We start from the raw sequence: 21,022 nt of genomic DNA, 5'->3' as shown, positions 1-21,022 counted from the left end.
ATGGGGGGTACCTCTAAAATAGCCAAAACTAATAGTAATCTCCAGCCAATCCCTACTCCTTTAACAATTGTTAGTTCACAACCTCCCACGATAGTAACTAGCCCTTTATTCCCCTCCCAATTACCACTGATAAACCAGGGTATTACTACTGAGTGTTCTGGTAATGACGACGATGGTCTCTTAAGGAAAATGGAATTGTTGGTTAAAACTCTTATGCTCCCCCTTCTTGAACGTACTAGACTCATGAATTCAAAGCTTGACCTTCCGGAAAATCTGTTTTTGGAGAATTCAGGGCTTCTGAAAAAGATAGTCTACGATCACCCAATGCCACCTATCTTAGCTGGTATACCTAATCCATCGGATGCCGCTGGTACATCTAAGCAGGCCCCACAGGCCCCCACCAAGCAATCTAACATCCAAGCATGAACATCCAATCCAGTTAAGGAAACATCTAGGGGTGGGAGCACGAAGATAGCCGATGTAAGGAATATTGTTAAAACTCCCATCGTTGCTCAACCTCCTATCATCGCTAGGGGTTCTACTCATTTGACAGCTTTGACTAAACCAAACCCTAGAAATATGGGGAGACAAGGTAAAAATATACAAGCCCTATCCCGGAAAGATCTCAGACGAGACTTGCCATACATCAATTCACCATCTGAGGCTTCTCCTTTTATGATTGTTTTAACAGGAGTTGCACCCATTAAGAATGATAAAAAGGAATCATGCGGGGACCTCAGAAACAAAGTAGTCTTTTGGCTAAATAAAAACAGACCCCTTCCCCCATCTTTTACCCCGGAGATTTTGAGTGTTAGGCGGGTAGGATGGGTGGGACCCTGTCAGAAAGATTTGGAAGGTGATTGTATCATTATTAATTTCAGAGACCCACATGTGGTGGACTTTATATGTAGGGAAGCCAGATTTGGGAGGGTGGGGATGTACAGTCGTTCGGTCTTAGTTACTTCTATCCCAAAAGACACAATGTCCCTTTTGTTAATCCCCTTATGAGTAATAGATCCTTCGGGAGAGTTCCAGCTGAAAGGAATATCTATTCCCCGTCTTTCCCTCACCTGTATAATCGTTTTGAAGCTCTTTCTGGCCTGGAGAGTAATGACTGACTCTCCCCTGTATTTAGTGGAGAGAGTCATCCCAAAGACTCTGGAAAAGGGTTAGTTGACCCATGCAGTATAATGAGTCCAGCCAGACAAGAGGGGGAATCTCCAACATTGGAAGTGGTGAACGGGAGTGCCCCGATGGGGTATATTCATGATGATCTTGTACCCAGTGTAATGAGGGTTTCAATTCACGATTCAATGGTTTCAGATCATGTGGTCTCCTCCCATGAGGATTCGGTATTCAAAATTGCTTCATGGAACATTGCAGGGCTCCAAGGGAAACTATCTTCAGATGATTGGGGAGTTTTTGCTGATTTATTTGATGTCTTAGTATTTCAAGAGAGCTGGGCCCCTGAACCAGTTTTTCGTGTAGGTTATCTGAATTTTTATAAACCGGCAATAAAGGGTATTAAGGGTAGAGCTGCAGGTGGCCTAGTAATTTGGGTAAGACAGTCCATCAATTGTAGACCGAAGGAAATCCCTGTGAATAACCTCGATATCCTGGGGATTAAGTTGTGTATGGAAAACCAGCAGAATATCAATTCTAATTAACATTTATGCACGTGGCCTCCCTGGTGGGAGATGCCCGGCTATTTTAGATGATCTGGATTCCTACCTTGAGATGATTGGGAGAGATAATTTCCTACTTATAGAAGGGGACTTAAATTGTACTTTTGAACCTCAGAAGAATGAGGACGAGGGCTTGTGTTGGGAGGAAGATGCCATGTGGAACATCCCGAACTTGTCACTGAATTATACCAATAGGAGTACTGAGGCTGCTTTGCATTGGCTGGGATTATGCTTAGAGTGGGGTATGAGAGCAACTAATGGTCGTACGGAGTCGGACAAAACTGGCCATCCTACTTTTGACAACGGGGTTAGTAAAAGTAGAATAGATTACATTTTGGTAAAAATGGAGTATTGGCCCCATGTAATAGATATGGCAGTTGTGGACCCCCCAGAGAGTGACCATAACCCGTTGTTCTTAAGTTTCAAACTCACTGGCGCCGCAGGTAGATATCTGGCAGCAATGTGTGTTACTGCTGAAGCCGTCTCAACAAACGATAGAAGGCGGGTTAAATGGTGTAGGGTTCTGGCGGACCCCGCCATGTTAGATGGTATTGCACAGGAGGCTTCTTCAGTATTAAAAGCCATAAATAATCAATCCTCCAATATGGAAGCGGTTCACCAGATTAGTGATCTACACGAGCAATGTTTTAATAAACTAAAGGCTCTTCTTACCCTTCCCCAGAAGCTTAGCAAAGAAAAAATACCCAGCTTAAGTAAGAAATGGGATAACAGAGAATGTAGGGAGGCTTTTTTTGGTCTTAAAAAGCTATCAAATCAAGAATAACCACAGATATTAAATTGGCAAGGCAAAGATATAAGAAGGTCCAGTGGGCGGCGAAGCGAGAGTGGGACGAGTGTTACTGGTCCGACTTATATGAGGCTAGTCTTTCTTCTAACCATATTGAGTTCTGGGAAGTCGTCAAATGGGGCAGAAACCCAGAATCACAGATCCCAGCCAACCATGTTTCGGCGGAAGCATGGGTGGATTTCTTTTCGTCCCAGTTTCGAGGTCCAGAATACGAGAGTAGTGATACCCCAGTGACCCGGACCCTGTCTCATCGCCCGTATTATCACCGCTTGGTGTTTACTAATGATGAGGCCGAGTCCGCTCTCCGATTAGTCCAAGCCGGGAAAGCTCCAGGGATGGATTGCATCCCGGCTGATCTTCTTTTTAAATCTAATCTTCAACTCTGGGTTCCTTACATCACCCAGGTTGCTAACGCTATTGTAAAGGGGGCAAGGATCCCAGATTCCTGGAAAGGGACGGAAATTCTGCCCGTTTTCAAAAAAGGAGATCGCTCAATCCCAAGCAATTATCGTCCTATACGTTTAATAGACTCCTTGCAAAACATTTTTGCAAGAATGGTTCTTGCTAGGGTTCAAGGGTGGATGGAGATGGAGAGTATTCTCTCTCCATTGCAGGCAGGATTTAGAGTAGGTACTAGCACCATTGACCAAGTCTTCAGATTTGTTCTGATTTATTGGAAGGTGGTGCTATTGGGCGGAGGGACTATCTTCGCCGCCTTTGTGGACCTTAAGTCCGCCTTCGATCTTGTGCCAAGGAAAAAGATGTGGGCTGTTTTGGACAAGATTGGTTTACCGCCCGAACTGCTAGAGATCCTGATTAGACTACACGAGGATAACTTTGCCAAAGTAAGGTGGGGTAGACAGGGGCAGGTAACGGGCAGTTTTCCAGTTACGAGGGGTGTTCGCCAAGGGTGCGTTTTGGCACCCACCCTTTTTTTATTATTCATTAACCAGGTGGTGAAATTTTTCGAAAATACCCCAACTGATGCACCAATTTTGAGTGGGACCAAGTTCCCTTTGCTCATTTTTGCAGACGATACACTAATCCTCTCCAAGACTCGTAGTGGTCTTCAAAAGGCGATTAATAGATTTGAGGAATTCTGTAAACTTAATGAACTGCAAATTAATGTGAGCAAGACCAAGTTTATGGTTTTAAGTAAAAATCGCCCTGTCAAAAGTAATGTAAGCATGGATGGTGTCGCCCTAGAGCAAGTGAATGTTATGACCTATCTTGGGGTGACCTTGGATTTCCGCCTATGCTGGAAGCCTCAGGTTGAGGCACTCCACCTTAGGTCTGCCCGCCTAATGGGTTGCCTGATCCAGGAACATAGACTGTCCCTGACTAAAAGGGTCTCGCCAGTATTAAAAATTTATGAAGCAAAGATTAATTCTGCTATTTTGTATGGGGCCGATCTATGGGGTTATAAGAACCTAACACTCTTAGTAAGAGCCCAAAACAATTTTTTGCGCAAACTGGCAGGTTGACCCCAATCCTCTCCAATTAAACCACTTTTGATAGATATGGGTTGTAAGCCAATAAATGAAATGGCACAATATTGGCTCGTAGCATTATGGAGACTGATCTGGACGTCTCCAGATCTAAGTCTCTTCGCTAACGAACTAGCGGAAGTAAGATCAATCAGGGGCTCAGGTAGTATCCCATGGCTTCGGGAAGTGAAAATAATCTTAGAAAGTATGTGACTCAGCCATTTGTGGGCCACTCTAGGGTCCACTGTATTTCCCTCTAAAAAAGAATATAAACTGCTTTTTTGGGCTTCGGTTAGATCCCGTTCTGTCGTACTGTCAGATACTCCCAACCTAACAGGTTGTTTCCTGGTTCACAAACTAGATCCCTTATTTGAGAACTATTGGGATGTAATTAGTAAGAGCTTGGATATAAAATTATACCACCAATTTAGAGTAGGGTCCTTACCTGTGAGGTCCTTTACTAAGAAATGGGATGGCCACTCATCAGAGTACTGTTCCCGGTGTACTAATCAAAAGGAGAGTGTGGGACATCTTTTCTTTGCCTGTCCCGCCTATTCTGCCGCAAGGAATAAATGGATCAGGCCCATATGTCGTAAACTGAATGTTGGAGGGTGTAGTGAGGCATTGTGGGCTCTAAGAACAAATACTTTAGAGAGTGTGGTCATTGGCGTAGCAAAGTTCTTAGGGTGGGCCTGGATTATTAGAGTTAGACACCATCATGTACAGTGATTTTAACTTTTAAAATATGGTCCCTTATTTCATTCATACTGTGTCTTTAAAAAAAGAAATTTCGCTGTTTAATCTTTATTTTAATGATTCCAACTGAATTTAATGAATTTTAAATGAATTGTGATGTTGTTACATTTTACTTGTATATATTATCTGGTCTTTTTAACCTTGTTTGTAAAATGTCTTTTATGATGTAAAAATCGAAAATAAAGACGTATGAACTGAACTGAACTGGACTAATATCCACCACTTAAATTACTTTCATATTTCACTAAACTAATTCAACACTAATCCTTTACGGGTTCCGGAGTAGCATGCTACTTGCCAAAAAAGCGCTTCAACATCCCATATGGGGTAACAAGCGATATATAAATGCAACTCTTTTTCCCTCTTCTACACTTCCGCTATCCCTCTGAATCCAAATAACTGATTAACCTATCCACCACTCAAATTACTTTCATATTTCACTAAACTAATTCAACACTAATCCTTTATGGGTTCCGGAGTAGCGCGCTACTCGCTGAAACAGCGCTTCGACCCCTCGTCAGGGGTTGTAAGCGCTATATAAATGCAATGACAATACAATACAATTTCACGTGCATGCCCACATTGGATCTAGACTGTGACTTCATAAATATAAAACTAAAATCCCTACCAATAAGGACGCCAGGAATAAGTAACACAAACAGTAGCGAAAATAAACGTATATATTTGCGTAATTTGTATCCTTACAACACATACTATGAACATGTGGATAAAGTTTCCATTGTAATTAAACAATACAAGACTATCTTAAACCCTGATAACATTTCTATAATATGGAACAATGATAATTTGAGTTTGTATACTGTGTTAATCCTGATAATAGTTTCCACTGTAAAAGCAGAGGTCGGTGCATGGGAGGCTCACCTTGGTCATATGCACAGATTATGGCACTACTTTTTACACCCACAACAAATAAGTTATTTGCACGATGTAGATTCTTCCAGATTGATTGTCCAATGTGGTATCATTACTCCATCAATCTGCTTTCCGCCCCAATCATTTAAATTTGGCAATTCTTGCATGGGCACTAAAGTCTGACCCCAAATATGACCCACTTATCACGCAGATCATTTAACATACTGAAAAAAGGGTGTTGTGTAGGTGGGTGTTTTCAATAGTTTGGTTGACACTTGCAAAGATGAATTGGTGAGTACTGTTTATTTCATGCAGTGGATAAATACGGCTATACATTAGTACAGTAAAACTCTTTACATTTCCGAAGTGATTAGGAGCAACAGAACTTGGTCCATCTGACAGAAATTTAAATGCAGGAGTAGCAGAAGATAGTGCCATCCAGATGTCATAAGCTGCTTTCTTCCTTCTCCCATGAAAAGCTGACGTGGTGCCCCAACCTGTAACAGCATGGAAAAAGACTAGAGATTCACATATATCAACACCTAAGCTTGCTACAATACTATGAACTGGAGTATAGCAGGACCTTTTTTAATGTAGTAAACGCTACCCACAATTCTTGACATCCAATGGAATTAAAATTAGCAATCGCAAGAACGACTACATCGGTATCTACTGTATGAATCATTATTTTGGAGTGACCTTAAGTTACTGCGTGGAAAGAATGAAGCGTAACTCGTGTCCATTTCCTCATGATTGCTAGGCGATATCATTTTAAAATTCATAATTGATGTGGAACTTGCAAATTTATCCTTACAGGTGATTACTACTTGCTTCCCTTCGATGTTAATAAGTTGCACACTGCTACTCAGTAAACCAAACAACTCTGTATTGTTATTGTCTCCTCTAAGGAAACTATGCCAATCTTTGCTTACAGGATTGTTAGCAAACTATTACAAAGACGAATGTCTGCACCAACTTTCAGCTAACTATTACAAGGTGAACGATTTTTCAATCTAAAAGCTGTACTAGAGACAACCTTTCAGAAGGAGCTTAACTAAAGGGAAAGGACAGTGACCTCCAACATAGACTGGGTACTTGTAGGCAAAAAATGAGAAAACTTTTTAAAAGTCATTTTAGCAACATAGTAAATAAAAACCCAATGTGTTATTGTAGGAAGCTGGCTCTCTATATAGTGCTATAAAATGAAGTACACTGTGCAGAGTCCAGTGAGACCCAGATTGGTATACAAAGGCAAAAGTAGATCATATTAACGCTCTATTTGTGGTAGTGTGGTTGAGCAGTTAGGCATATCAGAGGATAGTGCTAAGCATTTGTTGTACTCACAGAGGCAATAAATGATACACACACTCAAGCATAAATCCGAGACCAATTTACAAAAATAACACATATTTTTATATATTTTGTTCTGATTAAGAACTTACCTCTACAGTAAGTACTTTTCGAGTTATGAATTTTTCAAGTTCGCAAAATAAATCACTTTAGTGCGCAATTATGCACCGTTTTGTCAATGGGAGGAAATGGAAAAGTGCATATAAAATCCTACAGTGGGATTTCAAGCTTCACCTACGAGATTTAGGTAAGTAGCAAGGCCAGTTGCAGTGTTCCACCAGCGGATTCTCTGGAGCATCGTGGATTCAGCCGGGAGCAGGGTGCTGAGGTCGTTGATAGCTTGTGCGTTACAAAGAGTGAGGCCACATGAAAACACACTGCATGAGAGGACTTAAAGGTAAGTCCAAGAGGTCCAACTCGAGGGAGCAAGTCACAAGGGCATCAGGACCACGGGAGCACAGCTGGTTCCTTGGTACCCAGGCCGTGCGGGCTGGTTGCAGAGCAGATAGGTCAGCCGGACGGCATGCGTCAAGGTATATTCGCGGTCAGAGCTAGTCAGGTTGCAGGGGCGATTAAGGGAAAGCTGGCTACTCACAAAGTGGGTCTCAGGGTCTCAGCATCCCTCGACTGGTGCTTGCTTCATTGGCTGCTGGAGTCCGGAATGCACTCTGCGTCTTGGTGTAGGTTGCAAGGTTCCTGTTCCCGGGTAATGGTCGGGCACGGCTCCGGTAAGTCTAGGTGTCTCCAAACGTGGTGGGGAGACAGATCTGACCCTCGGGAACTGATTTATCTCAGACTGCACGGGAGCACTTCCTTTACCCCAAGAGAGTTCTTTGGCGATTGGTAAAAGACTGAGGGTGCTCCGGGGCTCCTGGAGCCCTCACAGCAGCAGGACGAGACAGCACACCACTATTGTCGAGTCCTGGAAGCAGCAGACAGGGTTTCATGCCAAAATTCTGCAGCAGAAAAAAAATATATATAATTTACAACAAGGGGTGGTGATGGACAGAGTCTCTGAATTAAGCAGAGCTTGGTAGTTTGGTCTGCCCTGTTCCCATGATGCACTGGGCCAGGGACAGACTAATTTGCATATAGCCAGGTTCTGAGCTGGGATGGGGCAGTGAGATAAATAACGGTGATGGATCAAGCCCTGATCTTTGGACTGGGTAAGAGTGGTCTGCTTAATTCAGACACTCTGTTCATCACCACCCCCTTTTCTGAATCGTTTTTGGCCACTATAGGTGTGGCAGGGTATACTCAGACATGAGTCCCTTTCTCACTGCTCCATCAGGATTCAAGCAAGCCGGGCCGAAGAGGCTGAAATGCCAGAAACCGGTCCCCGGTAGCTTGTCTCCTTTCTGGTGAAGAATTGGCTTGGTAGTTTGGTCTGCCCTGTTCCCATGATGCACTGGGCCAGGGACAGACTAATTTGCATATAGCCAGGTTCTGAGCTGGGATGGGGCAGTGAGATAAATAATGGTGATGGATCAAGCCCTGATCTTTGGACTGGGTAAGAGTGGTCTGCTTAATTCAGACACTCTGTTCATCACCACCCCCTTTTCTGAATCGAAAATTCTGCAGCAGGTCTTCTGTTCTTGGGTCAGCAGCTCATCTTTGTCTGTATCTTCTTTTTCTCTGTTGAATCTAAAGCACAGGGTCCAAGGATGCCACATAAATACTACATTTGGGGGCGTTAAAGTGGGTGACAGGTAGTAGCCAATGCGCTACCTACCTTTATGGTGTCTACACCCTCTAAGGGACATCTTCCTGTTGGAAGGGGCACTACCCTTGCCCTAATTGGCTAATTCCCTCTCAAAACAAGATGGAGTAGGATGAAATGTGGGCTGCACATCACCTGCCCACCTTAGGGGTGGTACTGGCTGAATGGATACCCACCCATAATTTTACTAATATTCCAGTCTGACCTCCAGCCAAATTTGGGGCAGGAAAGGAGAGTTGGCATCCTCCAATAGCTGGAGTTGCCTGGGTCGCATTTCAAAGGCGGCATCGCCTTTGAAGCTTATCGTATTGGAAGGCCATCCTAGCCTGGAGGAGGTGTGAAGCACCTCTGCCCAGAGCAGGCTTTTTTCCTGGTCTCTATGAACTCTGGCTCTCACCCCATGCGGTCAGAAAAATGTCTGGTGATGGCAGGCTGGCTAGAACTAGTCAGAGACCACACCAGTGCTTGGTAGGTTTTCAGTGGACCCTATAAGGTGTCGTCTGTGTGCATTTATTGATAAAGCCAACATTGGCATCAGTGAGACTTTATTAAGTTGAAATGTCAGGTTCCAACCATCTTTTGTACAGTGAAGCCATCATGGAGCTAGGAAACTCGTGAAGACAAGTATCCAGCCCATGTACTCGCTATGGCATTCATGTGCACTTACAATATCAAAGAATGGACTTGAGATCAAAAGTACTGAGATATTTAGCTGCCCCTAAACTGTCAATCAATTCATCAGCCTTGGAATTGGGAGTGCACCAGTTTTTGTCACAGCATTGAGCCCACGGTGCTCCACACACAACCTAATTTCTTTCTTTCTACCCTGGGAGTGATGTTTGAGGAATAAAACAACTGGGCTGGCCCAGGGAGACTTAGTGTTCAATGGCACCCGATTCCAACAGCTTCCTTACTTTAGCCTTGATGATCTCTTTGACATGATGAGACTGCCGGTAGATTTTATTTTTGGCAGGAACGCGGTCACCAGTATCCACATCATGGGCACACCAGTTAGTCTGACCATGGGTCAAAGAGAAGAGGTCAGCGAACTGATTTAGAACTTGTCTGCAATCAGTCTTCTGTTGGGCAGTGAGGGTGTCTGACAAGACCACTCCTTCAACTGGCCTGTGTTTAGGGTTGTTTGATTGGAGGCCAGTAAGAGGTTCACTCTCTGCTTCCTGATCCTCATCTGTGACCATGAGCATGGTAATTTCAGCTCTGCCTTAAAAGGGTTTAAGCCGGTTTACATGTATTACCCTCTTGGGATTTCTGCATGTGCCAAGGTCCTCCAAGTAGGTTACCTCCCATTCTCTCTCAAGGATAAGGTAGGGCCCATCCCATTTGTCCTGGAGGGCACTAGGGGCCCCAGGCTCATAACCCCATACCTTCTGCCCTGGTTGGAACTCCACCATGATAGCCGTCTGGTCATATCAGAGCTTCCAGAGCTCCTGGCTGGCCTCAAGGTTTTTGCTCAATTTTTTCATGTAGTCAGTCATCCTGGAACAAAGACCAAGTACATAATCCACAATATCCTGCTAAGGTTTTTTAAGAGGTCTCTCCCATCCTTCCTTCACAAGACACAATGGTCCCCTTAGAGATTATCAAACCAAAGTTCAAAGGGGGGGGACACCCTACTCCCTTTTGTGGTATCTCTCTGTGTACAAAAAGCAGGCATGATAGCAAGACATCCCATCTCCTCAGCTTTTCAGGGAGTCCACTAATCATACCATTTAGGGTCTTGTTAAATCTTTCAACAAACCCATTTACCTGCAGATGATATGGGGTAGTGAACTCTTAAGTCACGCCACACTAAGTCCACGTGTGCTTTAGGTATGCAGACATGAAGTTTGTACTTCTGTCTGATACTACCGCCTTTAGAAACCCGTCCCTGGTAAAAATACGAAAGAGGGCCTTAGCCACTGCAGGAGCAGTGGTAGTCGTCAGGGGAATTGCCTCAGGATACCTGGTGGTATGATCCACTACCACCGGTATACATTGGTTTCCTGATTCTGTCTGAGAGTCAAGGGGACCAACAATGTCAATCCCAGCCCTCTCAACGGGTATCCCAACCACCCAAAGTGCCATTAAGTGGGCCTTTAGATGACTACCTGTCTTGCCACTGGCTTGACAGATGGCACAGGAGTTACAAAACGCCTTCACCATCTGGGACATTCCTGGCCAGTAGAAGTGATTCACCAACCTACTCCAAGTTTTGGTCTGGCCAAGATGGCCAGCTAGGGGAAAGTCATGGGCGTATTTTAGGAGAAACTCTCTAAACTGCTGATGCACTGCTACTCGCCTGGTGACATCAGGTTTGTGTTTTCTGGCCTCCATGTAAACGAGTCCCACCTCCAAATAGGCCTTGTGGGAACCACTGGCAATTCCCTTTTCCTGATCAGCATGTTGCTGCCTCAGGCTTTAAAGAGTGGGACAGGTTCTTTGCCCCTGGCACAGTTTTTCCCTAGAGGGACCCCCTGCACCCTAAAGCTCTGCTGTGTAAGGCCCATGCTCATGGGGCTCAGTTCCCTCTGGGACTGACAAGTCTTCTCCCTGAGGAGAGGGACCTGATCCTTGTGTATGAATAAACGTCGGTTTCCCAGACTTCTTGCCCTTTGTCTTGGAAGGTTGGTCCATATTTCATGCTCCAGCACTCCTCTTTCGCCCTGGGGTTACTATTTCCTTATGTGTCAACATGCACCCTTTTAGGTATACCCAGCATGGCTGCATGGGTTTTTGTTTTCGACCTTAGTCCATGCTGACGACTCCAAATAATTGCCAAGCAGACACTATATGGGAATTGCAGAAGATGCCACCACCTTTTTGTGGCTAATAACCTCGCCCCATTGTAAGGACCCCACAGCCATTGGATGTACCTTAGCCTGATTGTCTGCATTGAGTACTGTGTAAGTCTCTACAAGCAAGTACTAGCCTGAGGACACCAGTTGCTCAGTCACCGTGGTGACACTGTCACCAGTATCTCTCAAAGCTTCAACTTTAACCCATTTTTGCTGCTGTCTGTAATTTTCCAGATTTCTGGGCCAGACTGCCAGGGTTGCTGTACTCACTGCACCGTCTGTCGCTAAAGTTGCCTCAGCAGGCCCTCTTATATAGTTATGTCCCACCTGTGATCCCATCTGAAGACTTGCCAATGCATTGACTTAAGGTGCACTAGAGGCATTCTTTTTGTTTTTATAGCTAGGGTCTCCAGTTTGGTGTCCAAGAGCCTTCCAATCATGACACCAAGCCTTTTTGGGATCCCAGTTTTTACCCTGATACCCACCCTTGGGCTGTCAGGAGTTTCTGTGCCCTCCCTCCTGAGCAAGTTTTTGGAGGCCTGTAAAAGACTTCGTTTTTTATCTTTTTGGTCACCATCTTTCCCTTGGGGGCTCATTTTAGCCTCTTTATTTTGGTCAACCCCACCAGTGGCAGTTTTGGTTACCCTTGTTTTGGCCCAGTGATCTGCATTCTTTCCCAACTCTTGAGAAAGTGGACCTAGGTTTACCAAGTGCTCCTGTAACTTCTCATTGTAACAATTATTCAACAGATGCTCCTTCATGATTAAATTGTAAAGTCCAACATAGTCATGCATATTGTTACCTGTTAATCAGCCACCTGGTGTTTTCACTGAAATGTCTGCAAATTGAACCCACAACTTACTTTTTCGCATCTCCTTGAATTTTATTCTATATTCTTCAGTAGCCAGTCCAAAGCCCTCAATTAGGGTACCCTTCATGAGGTAATAAAACTTAGCATCTTCCTTATTCAATGTCAGGAGTCTATTCCTGCATTAACCTGAGAAAAGTTCCCACAAGAGAGAGACTCAGTATTTTTGGCTACTTTCCACTGATTCAAGCTCTCCCGAAAGCAGTAATCCACTTGGTGATGTCATCACCCTCTGCATATTTAGGGACCACTCCTTTGAGGAGTTTAGGTCAATGGGAGAAAATAGAAAAATTCATATAAAATCATACTGTTGGGCTTCGAGATTCACCTTCATGATTTAGGTAAGTAGCAAGGCCAGGTCCAATATTCCTCCAGCGGATTCCCTGGAGCGTCCCCGATTCAGCTAGGACCAGGATGATGTTGTCGTTGGTAGCTGGTTTGCCACAAAGAAGGGGGGCATCTGTAAATACACTTCACATGAGGACTTAAGTGTATGCCCAAGGGGTCCCACTAGAGGGAGCAGGTCGCAAGGGCCTCAGGACCACGGGAGCACAGCTGGTTCGTTGGTACCCAGGCGGGCATGGCGGGCACATAGTAGATAGGTCAGCTGGGCAGCGTGCGTTAAGAAGTCATCACTGTCAGGGGAAGGCAGTTTAACAGGGACAATTCCGGGACAGCTGGGCCACTTACGAAGTGGGTTTCATGGGTTTAGACGTCCCTCGATGGGTGCTTGCTTCCTAGACAGTTGAGTCCGGAATAGACTCACTGTCTCAGTGTAGGTTGCAGGGGTCCGGTATCCCGGATAATGGTGTAGCACAGCTCCGGTAGGTCCTTGTGTCTGCAAACGTGGTGGGGAGATGAATCTGACCCTCCAGAGCTGATGTACCTCTTTTTGCTGGGCTGCTGCGTCGGAGTAACCGGGAAGCAGCAAGTCGGTAAACCGGACTCTGGGTTCGGTACCTGCAGACTGCAGGCAAGTAGTTCCTCTACCCCAAGGGAGTTCTCTGGCCATTTCCAGCACACCTTGATTGTCAAGTCCTGAAAGCAGCAGGCAGGGTTTCAATCCAAAATTCTGCAGCAGGTCTTCTGTTCTCGGGTTAGCAGCTCTTTTTTGTCTGTATTTTCTTTATGTCTGTCGAGTCCAGAGAGCCGGGTCCAGGGATGCCACTTAAATACTTCATTTAGGGGGCGTTACAGAGGGTGACAGGTAGTAGCCAATGGGCTACCTAACTTTAGGGTGTCTACACTTTCTAAGTGACCACTTCCTGTGGGAAGGGGCACTACCCTAGCCCTAATTGACTAAATCCCTCTCAAAGCAAGATGGAGTCAAATGAAAAGTGGGCTCCACATCATCTGACCCACCTTAGGAGTGGTGCTGGCTGAATGGGGACCCACCTCCTAATTTAGCTAATATTCCTGTCTGTCCTCCCGCCAGATATGGAGCTGGACAGGGGGTTGACATCGTCCACTAGCTGGATCTGCCTGGATCGCATTTCAAATGCGGCATCACCTTTGAAGCTTCCCGCCTTGGATGGCAATTCTGGCCTGGGGGAGGTATGAAGCACCTTCGCCCAGAGCAGGCTTAATTCCTGGCCTCAGAGCGCTGGTTCTCATCCCATGAGGTCAGAAACATTTCTGGCGTTTGCAGGCTGGCTAAGACTAGTCAGAAACCATACCAGTGCATAGACCCAAAACTAGCATCAATGAGGATTTATTAAGATGAGATGTTTGGTACAAAACATCTTAGGGTACAGTGAAGACATATTGGCGCTAGGAAACTCTTGATGATTGGTATGCAGCCCATGTACTCTCTCTGTCTTTCATGTGCACTTAAAATATCCAAGAGTGGACTTAGATATTATATGTTCACACATGCTATATAGTGCACCCTGCCTTATGGCTTTCAGGCCTGCAGTACGGGTGACTTACCTAATTCTCATGCAGTGTATGGCTGCGTGCCATGCCGACTCTTCAGTTTTCTCTGCACCAAGACATGCAGCCAGCAATGGCAGTTTGTGTAGTCTTGGTGAGGGATCGCTGGGGTGGCACTATTTGTGCTGCATCCCCAGTGGATCCTTTTCTACCCCAATGCCCTAGGTAACAGGGATACCAAACATGGTGCAGTTTTAGGAAAGAGATCTGGCACTGGGTACCTGGTCAGCAGGGACCCAATGAACTTTGATTTCAAAATCACCTCATGCACCAGGCAAAAAGTGGGGTCTAACCATGCCAAAAGAGGCACTTTCCTTCAGTTACTTTTTATTTCTCTTAATTTCTTAAAAGCGGCAATAATTATTTTAGTAAGTATTTTCTAATGCGAGCTAGCTAAAATAGTCTATAAACAAAAATGTAATTTAACTACTACTTGGCTAAAACATGGATGCTCCACCAATATTGGGTTTTTAGCTGCAAGTAGTGCTACTGTTTTACTTTCCATACTTACATACATAACTCTGTGCAGATGCTCAATCTTCAGAATGCGCTTATAGCTTAAGCTGGCATCTAAAGTGCATACAAAGTGTTGTTTTCACTTCTGAAAATCAGGTCTTTCTCTGCTGTTATTTAGTGGTACCTCGTTTTATGTGTCAGTCACTCATATTTGGAATTTGAATATTGGGGGCCGTGCCATATGCTCTCACATTACAACTGATTTACAAAAAGTATCTGCCAATTTAATAGTAAATTTGTTTGCATTTTTTTAGACGGAGCACTGAAGGGTTTCCCCAACAGCCCAGAGGTCATAATGCTGGCTGTTCAGAGTTCAAAAATCAAATGGTTCTTAGTTTTGAACATTGCACAAATATGGATTCCTCCGCCAGGATGCTAAGAGTGTGAGGGAATGCCTGTGTACTTTATGACCAGATGAACACGAAAGACGGCAATATAAAGAGTACAATCTATGTCTCTTCCACATACCCAGGGCAGATATGGTCATCCGTCCACAGCCTCTTGCCTCCTCCCATCCCCGTACTCACTTGACTTACATCTTCTTATCACTGTTTACCCACACTATGACAGACTACCTGATGTGGAACTTGGATACTTGTTAACCTATGATTGTGGAGGCAAAAGAACCTTAAAGGAAAGCACTTGTGTATGCAAGACCAGCCCTGCCTTTCTGGCAGCTCTGTTAATGACTCTTTAGATCGAAAGCATGATATCGAAAAGGTGTTTTTTCATGCAGATTTAACTTTTGGGGGGGTTCTATCCCCCTCCTCCCTAAACACGTCTAACACAGTCTCCAAACCATCTTTGGTAAAAAATCAAGCAAGTCCTGTCTTTTAAACACCGAAAAGGAAATGTAGCCATTCTAAAACAAACTCTACTGAGTGGTGAGCTCCAAGCTTAGTAAGTAACCTTAACTTAACCATATTCCCAATAGGTGGTTTGTATCCTCAGAAGAGAGCCCTCTAAATTGATAGAAGGGATCATGAAGGCGTGATAGATATTTCTTGCTAGAAGTGGCAAATGCAGTTCTAGAGGGATTATCTCTTCAGAGAATGTACATAAAAACAAGACCTGGTATTGCTGATAAAGGAAACACATTCTGTATCTCGTACGTTAGATGTTTTTTCATTGCTGTCTCTTTGTGACTTTCTATTTTAGGTGTGGATCATATATGGGGATGGCTCGCTTGGATACAGCATTGCAGAATTTGACACCTTCACACGTCATAAGGTGATTGTTACACAACTGACTATGCGCAATGTCAAATGGCCTTCCTCACTCTCCTTCTCTTATTTACTATCCTGCGTTTTCATGTTCTTTTCGATATGCATTTCCTCTAGCTTGTTTATGCAAATAATTCCCACCCGTCTCAAAGTAAAAAACTAAGGCCTAGATGTATCAAGATTCCATTTTGCGAATCTTAAATAGTGATTTTTAGCCTATCGCTATTTAAAATTCGCAAAATGGAATGTATGTAAAAAATCGCCTTTTTTTAGCGATTCCTTATTAATCTTTATTTGCGAATTCGCATTTTGCGAATTCGCAAATAAGGAATAATTTCCCATGCATTCCTATGGGCCAGGAGGCCCATAGGAATGATTGTGAAGTAATTCTCAAATTGCGAATTCGCAATTTGCTAATCGCAATTTGAGAATTATTTCAAGGGTGCAGGGGTGTCTCATGGACACCCTGCTACACCCCTGAAACTTACATGTGTGTGCATATGGCACACATACATGCCCTATGGGCATGTGTGTGTGTCACATGCCACCTTCAAAATTGTCATATTTTGGATTTTGAAAGGATTTCGCAAATTAACACGAACCTCAAATTGGTGTTAATTTGCGATTCCTTAACCTGAATTCGCAATGTAAAAAAGTTTCATACATGGCATTTAAGGAATCGCAAAATTGTGATTTCTTAAATGCTTAAGCAAAATAAGGAATCACAATTTTTTGCGATTCCTTATTTTGCTAATTTCTCATACATCCCAAAAGATGCAAAATGTCCGTTTGCGATTCGTTAAGGCCGAAATTCGCAGAATTTCGGCCTTCACGAATCGCAAAAGGCTTGATACATCTAGGCCTCAGTCCGGTCACTCTTGCAAACTTGATAGATATTACAAAAATTAATGTCTTGGTAAAGTAAACCCTGTGTTTTGTTGTTCGGTGCAAAGAAGACTCAAACCCCGGGCAAGTCACAATTACATTAATAAAACCTCCTAATCCACAGCAGACTAAGATAAACTTTTATGTTTCATGATCCTCGAGGCGGTGCTTGAAGAATTGCATCTGGAAGGGACCCTAAAGAAACCTTAGTGTAACCTTTACTAAAGCATCTGAAAGGCATACGGGGCTTTCTTATAATTATGTATGGTTTGTCAATAGATTGCAGGATTCAATTTAATGTCTTGACCATTAACCATAAAACTATAGTCTCATTTATGCAGTACCTCTGCCAGCACTGTACAAGTAGTATGGTAGTAGAGATGTTCGATCCCTGGAGCAAAGCACATCTATGGTTTTTCTTTTTCAGACAAGTTACATTTATTGTAACTTCTACAGGGCATTTTCAGAAAATGTGCTAGAGTAGCTAGACTGATCAAAACCGGGTAAGGTTACATAGTAAACAGTATACTATTAGTACAGGTTCTGAGATCTTTCAACGGCTGGTCTTCCATCAACATGAGACAATCTCCCAACCTAATGATCTCTATATACTGACACATAGAATGAAAACTGTTTTTCTTTCAAATGTTTTTATTGACAGCTTTTTTGTTGCAATACAGTGATCATTAGTGGTACTCCTGACACATAATTCCAGGGCCTCAACATCGGAAATTGGGGATAGACAGGATAATATATCACAATCTTTTAGCAACAGGCTGTAGTGACAATATCAATGGCCCCTGCTTGGGTTACATCATTGCGTAGGGGAAGCAGGTCATAAAAATATTAAGTAATGAACCATAAACTATTAAATATTGCAAGATCTCATTCGTTCTTATCAGCTATCCATGATGTGTGGGCGTTCCCTCCATGTCAGCTGTGCCCCTGATGTTATGTGAGTGTGCCATTTCTAAGAAAAGTAGCATGCCAGTGAGGGTGCGGAAGGGCTATACCCTGTCCACGCATCACAGGAGGCAGTAGGAGAAATAAGTGTCTTGTCGATATTCAAAGTTTGTGTCCTAACATGATAGCAACTGGCAGGGTAGGTTCCAGGGCATGAAAGTATAATGTGTGTATAAGGCAGTGAACATCGTGCTAGCTACGTCTGAGCAATCATTGTAGCGTCCGTCGAGCCAGTCCTAACCAATGTGAAAGAGCTGATTGTCATTCAAGGAGGTAGTTCATCCGTTTTGCTTTCACTGTGAGTAGGAAGGTTTCCCAGTACTCGCTTCCTGTCCGGTAATCCCCTCTCATACCAAGCAACCTGAGTGTATATGTTTCGGCCCTGGTCCAAGGCAGCAAGTCACGCAACCACTTCTGTGTATCTTGGGGTACAGGAGATTTCCATGCCATGGCTATGCTGCTCTTGAATAATACAAAAGCGCGATCTATAAATCAGTGTATATGTGTGTCGCCCTTCGCTCCTCAGAAACCCAACCCCAGTAGGCACGATTCAGGTATGGGAGTGCGAGTGTACGTCTCTGTCAGCAACCAGCGCAGTTAACTTCATCCACAAAGGTTTCAATAAAGGGCATGCCCAGACCATGTGGAAAAGGTTTGCATTGCGCAGTCTGCATCTGGGGCAAGTGTTGAAAACATGTGTTGGATGTGGTGTGGGGAGAGATAAATTTGGTGAATAAAATTGAATTGTGTCTAACAGAATCCTGGATTATGAGACGCAGTTTTTGCCAACTGCGGGGCACAAGACTAGGCCCCATAAGATAGTGGTTGATGGAGTATCTCATCCCATCGCGCACGTGCCCTTGCTGTGTGCTTTGTTGGTGGGATGTGGAGTGCAATGTATAAAGCCGTATTGGCATGGCGGGTGCAAGTGGCAGATAGGAGGATGTGTATCGTCGAGGAAATGGGGGTTTGCCCTGATCTGCATTCCATGCCTCATGGATACTGTTCAGGAGAACCTGGTGTTTGAGGAATTGTCCATTGTTCAAGCCATACGACTTCACCAGATCCTGAAAGGAAATGAGCGTGCCCTCATTGAAGGGGTCACCCAACAGTGTGAGCGCCGCCTTTCTCCAAAGAGCTGGGAAAGGACATTGTGCCACCCTGCGCAGTGTAGACAAATCCTAAATAATTTGCGGGGAATACGGAAGCGCAGAGCTTTTGGAGTGTACATATCTACGCCAGCAAGTGCCGCCACCACCATCAGTCTAAACTCGTGTTGTGTACTGGATTCTGAATCAGACAGACAGGTGTAGGTACTCACATCCTTCAGTACAGCATACACTAGGATGGTTTCAGGATGATGTGGATTCCACAACTATAGCACAACAATAGAGAGAGAAAGGGTATTTGCCAGTAAAGGCAGGAGAGGGACTCCCTCTTCTAAAGGACAAAGGAAGTCCTTCTCTTGGATTGTGGTTAACACACAGACCCGTCTCTATTGAGTATTGGGTATATCCTCTAGGTGTAACTCCCTTATTGTTGTTTACTGATTCCACAACTATGTCATTGGCCACTGCAGCTGTGCGGCGGCCTAGTAGAGCTCAAAGTGGGGTGCCCCCAAGCCACCCTCATTAAATAACATTGTACTGTATTTAAGGCTACCCAACGACGTCCCAAGTCCAATATCGCTTCAAGCAGCAATCCTTTCAGCTCCCGTAAGAAGCTCTTAGGGAGCAGGAGTGGGAGGTCTACAAAGAAGTACAGCAGTCAGGTGAGAACCAACATTTTAGATATAGCCAACCGACCTGGCGGAGACAGTGGGAGCGAGCACCAGGAAGGCAAGGAACTCCGTATGGAGCCCACTTCCTAGTCCAGGTACCCCTCCTTGAGATCTTTGTCAGTGTGATATATTTGTATACCTAGAGGGGTCCCTGGGGGATCCTCCCGTTCCACATGCAGCCACATTTTGGTGGAAGATTAAGGCGTCGTCAGCATAGAACAATATATTGTGGTATACAACCCGTTCCTGGATGCCCCACTCCTCCACTCACTGTTGAAGTTGACAGGCCAGGGGCTCCCTGGCCAGTGTAAACATAAGGGGGGGGCAGCAATGGACATATCTGTCTCATCCCCTTAACAATATCCACCCTGTCCGAGATGACCTGTCCTGTTTTCATTTGTACTGTGGGGTTGGCATATAGGGTGCGAATCCGTCCCAGAAATGCAGGTCCAAACCCCATCTCGGTGAGTACCAGCAAAGGATAATCCCACCACAAGGTGTCAAACGCTTTTCCCATGTCCAGTGACACAGCCACTTGTCCAAGTGCCTCAAGTGGCGTGCCATGCATGAGGCGTAACCGGTGGATGTTAATAAAATGACTGTGTCCTGGTATGAAACCGTATTGGTCTGTGTGGACCAGGGGATTGGTAAGGGGGACAACGCAGTTCACCAACACTCTACCAAGGATCTTGCAGTCTAGGTTAAGCAGAGAAAGGGGGTGATGGGAGCAGGCATCCAGGGGATCCCTGCCGGGTTTGGGTAAAACTATGATCAAGGCTTTGCACATTGAGTCAGGGAGGTGTCCTTGTTCTCTGGCCCCAACAAAAATGTCTAAGAGGTGCTGCGAGGTCTGAGTAACAAAGGTGGCATAGTACTCAATCAGCTAACCGTTGCGGCCCAGGTCTTCCCCAAGCGCAATCTGCACCACGGCCGTGCGGATCTCCTCTAATTGTAGCGGCTCCTCCAACTCAGCCCTCTGTAGGGCATTAGTCGTACTAGCTGAAGAGGGCTAAAGTAATCGCAAGCACGAGACGGAGATGGTGGGGCAGTGGCTACTTATAGTTCCCGGTAGTAGTCACGTAAAGGCCCATTTATGTCTAACTGCGTGGTGTGCAACCTGCCTGTGGCCATGCATATCGTGCCTATGGGAGTGCATTGCTGGTCCTCCCTTAGCTAGCTGAGCGATTGTCCTCAACGTGCTCTATAGCAACACGTCATCTACAATCATGCCTGCTAAGCATTCATTCCCTTAGTCTCGCTACGCTGCTTCCGTAATAGGTGAAGCTACTCAGCTGTGGTTGCCAATAAACCACCCGGTTCTCCAGGGAGTTGAGATTTCGCTCTATATCTGAGAGATCGTCTAGCAGCCTCTTACGTATAC

General features: G+C 44.7%; 1 protein-coding gene across 5 annotated transcripts in view; it reads left to right on the top strand.

Moving 5' to 3' along the window:
* Window positions 1-21,022, top strand: part of HACL2 (2-hydroxyacyl-CoA lyase 2) — a 526,035-nt gene that overhangs the window by 490,655 nt on the left and 14,358 nt on the right. For all 5 annotated transcript variants that reach the window (XM_078671142.1, XM_078671139.1, XM_078671138.1 and 2 more), the window contains one exon: window positions 15,949-16,020. In XM_078671142.1, coding sequence (XP_078527268.1) covers window positions 15,949-16,020 — 72 coding nt within the window. The remainder of the gene's footprint in view (window positions 1-15,948; window positions 16,021-21,022) is intronic.

Source organism: Lissotriton helveticus, chromosome 12 (assembly GCF_964261635.1).
Source record: "Lissotriton helveticus chromosome 12, aLisHel1.1, whole genome shotgun sequence".
NCBI lineage: Eukaryota > Metazoa > Chordata > Amphibia > Caudata > Salamandridae > Lissotriton > Lissotriton helveticus.
The sequence above is the reverse complement of the archived record's forward strand: the minus strand, read 5'-3'. Positions and strand labels throughout refer to the sequence as shown.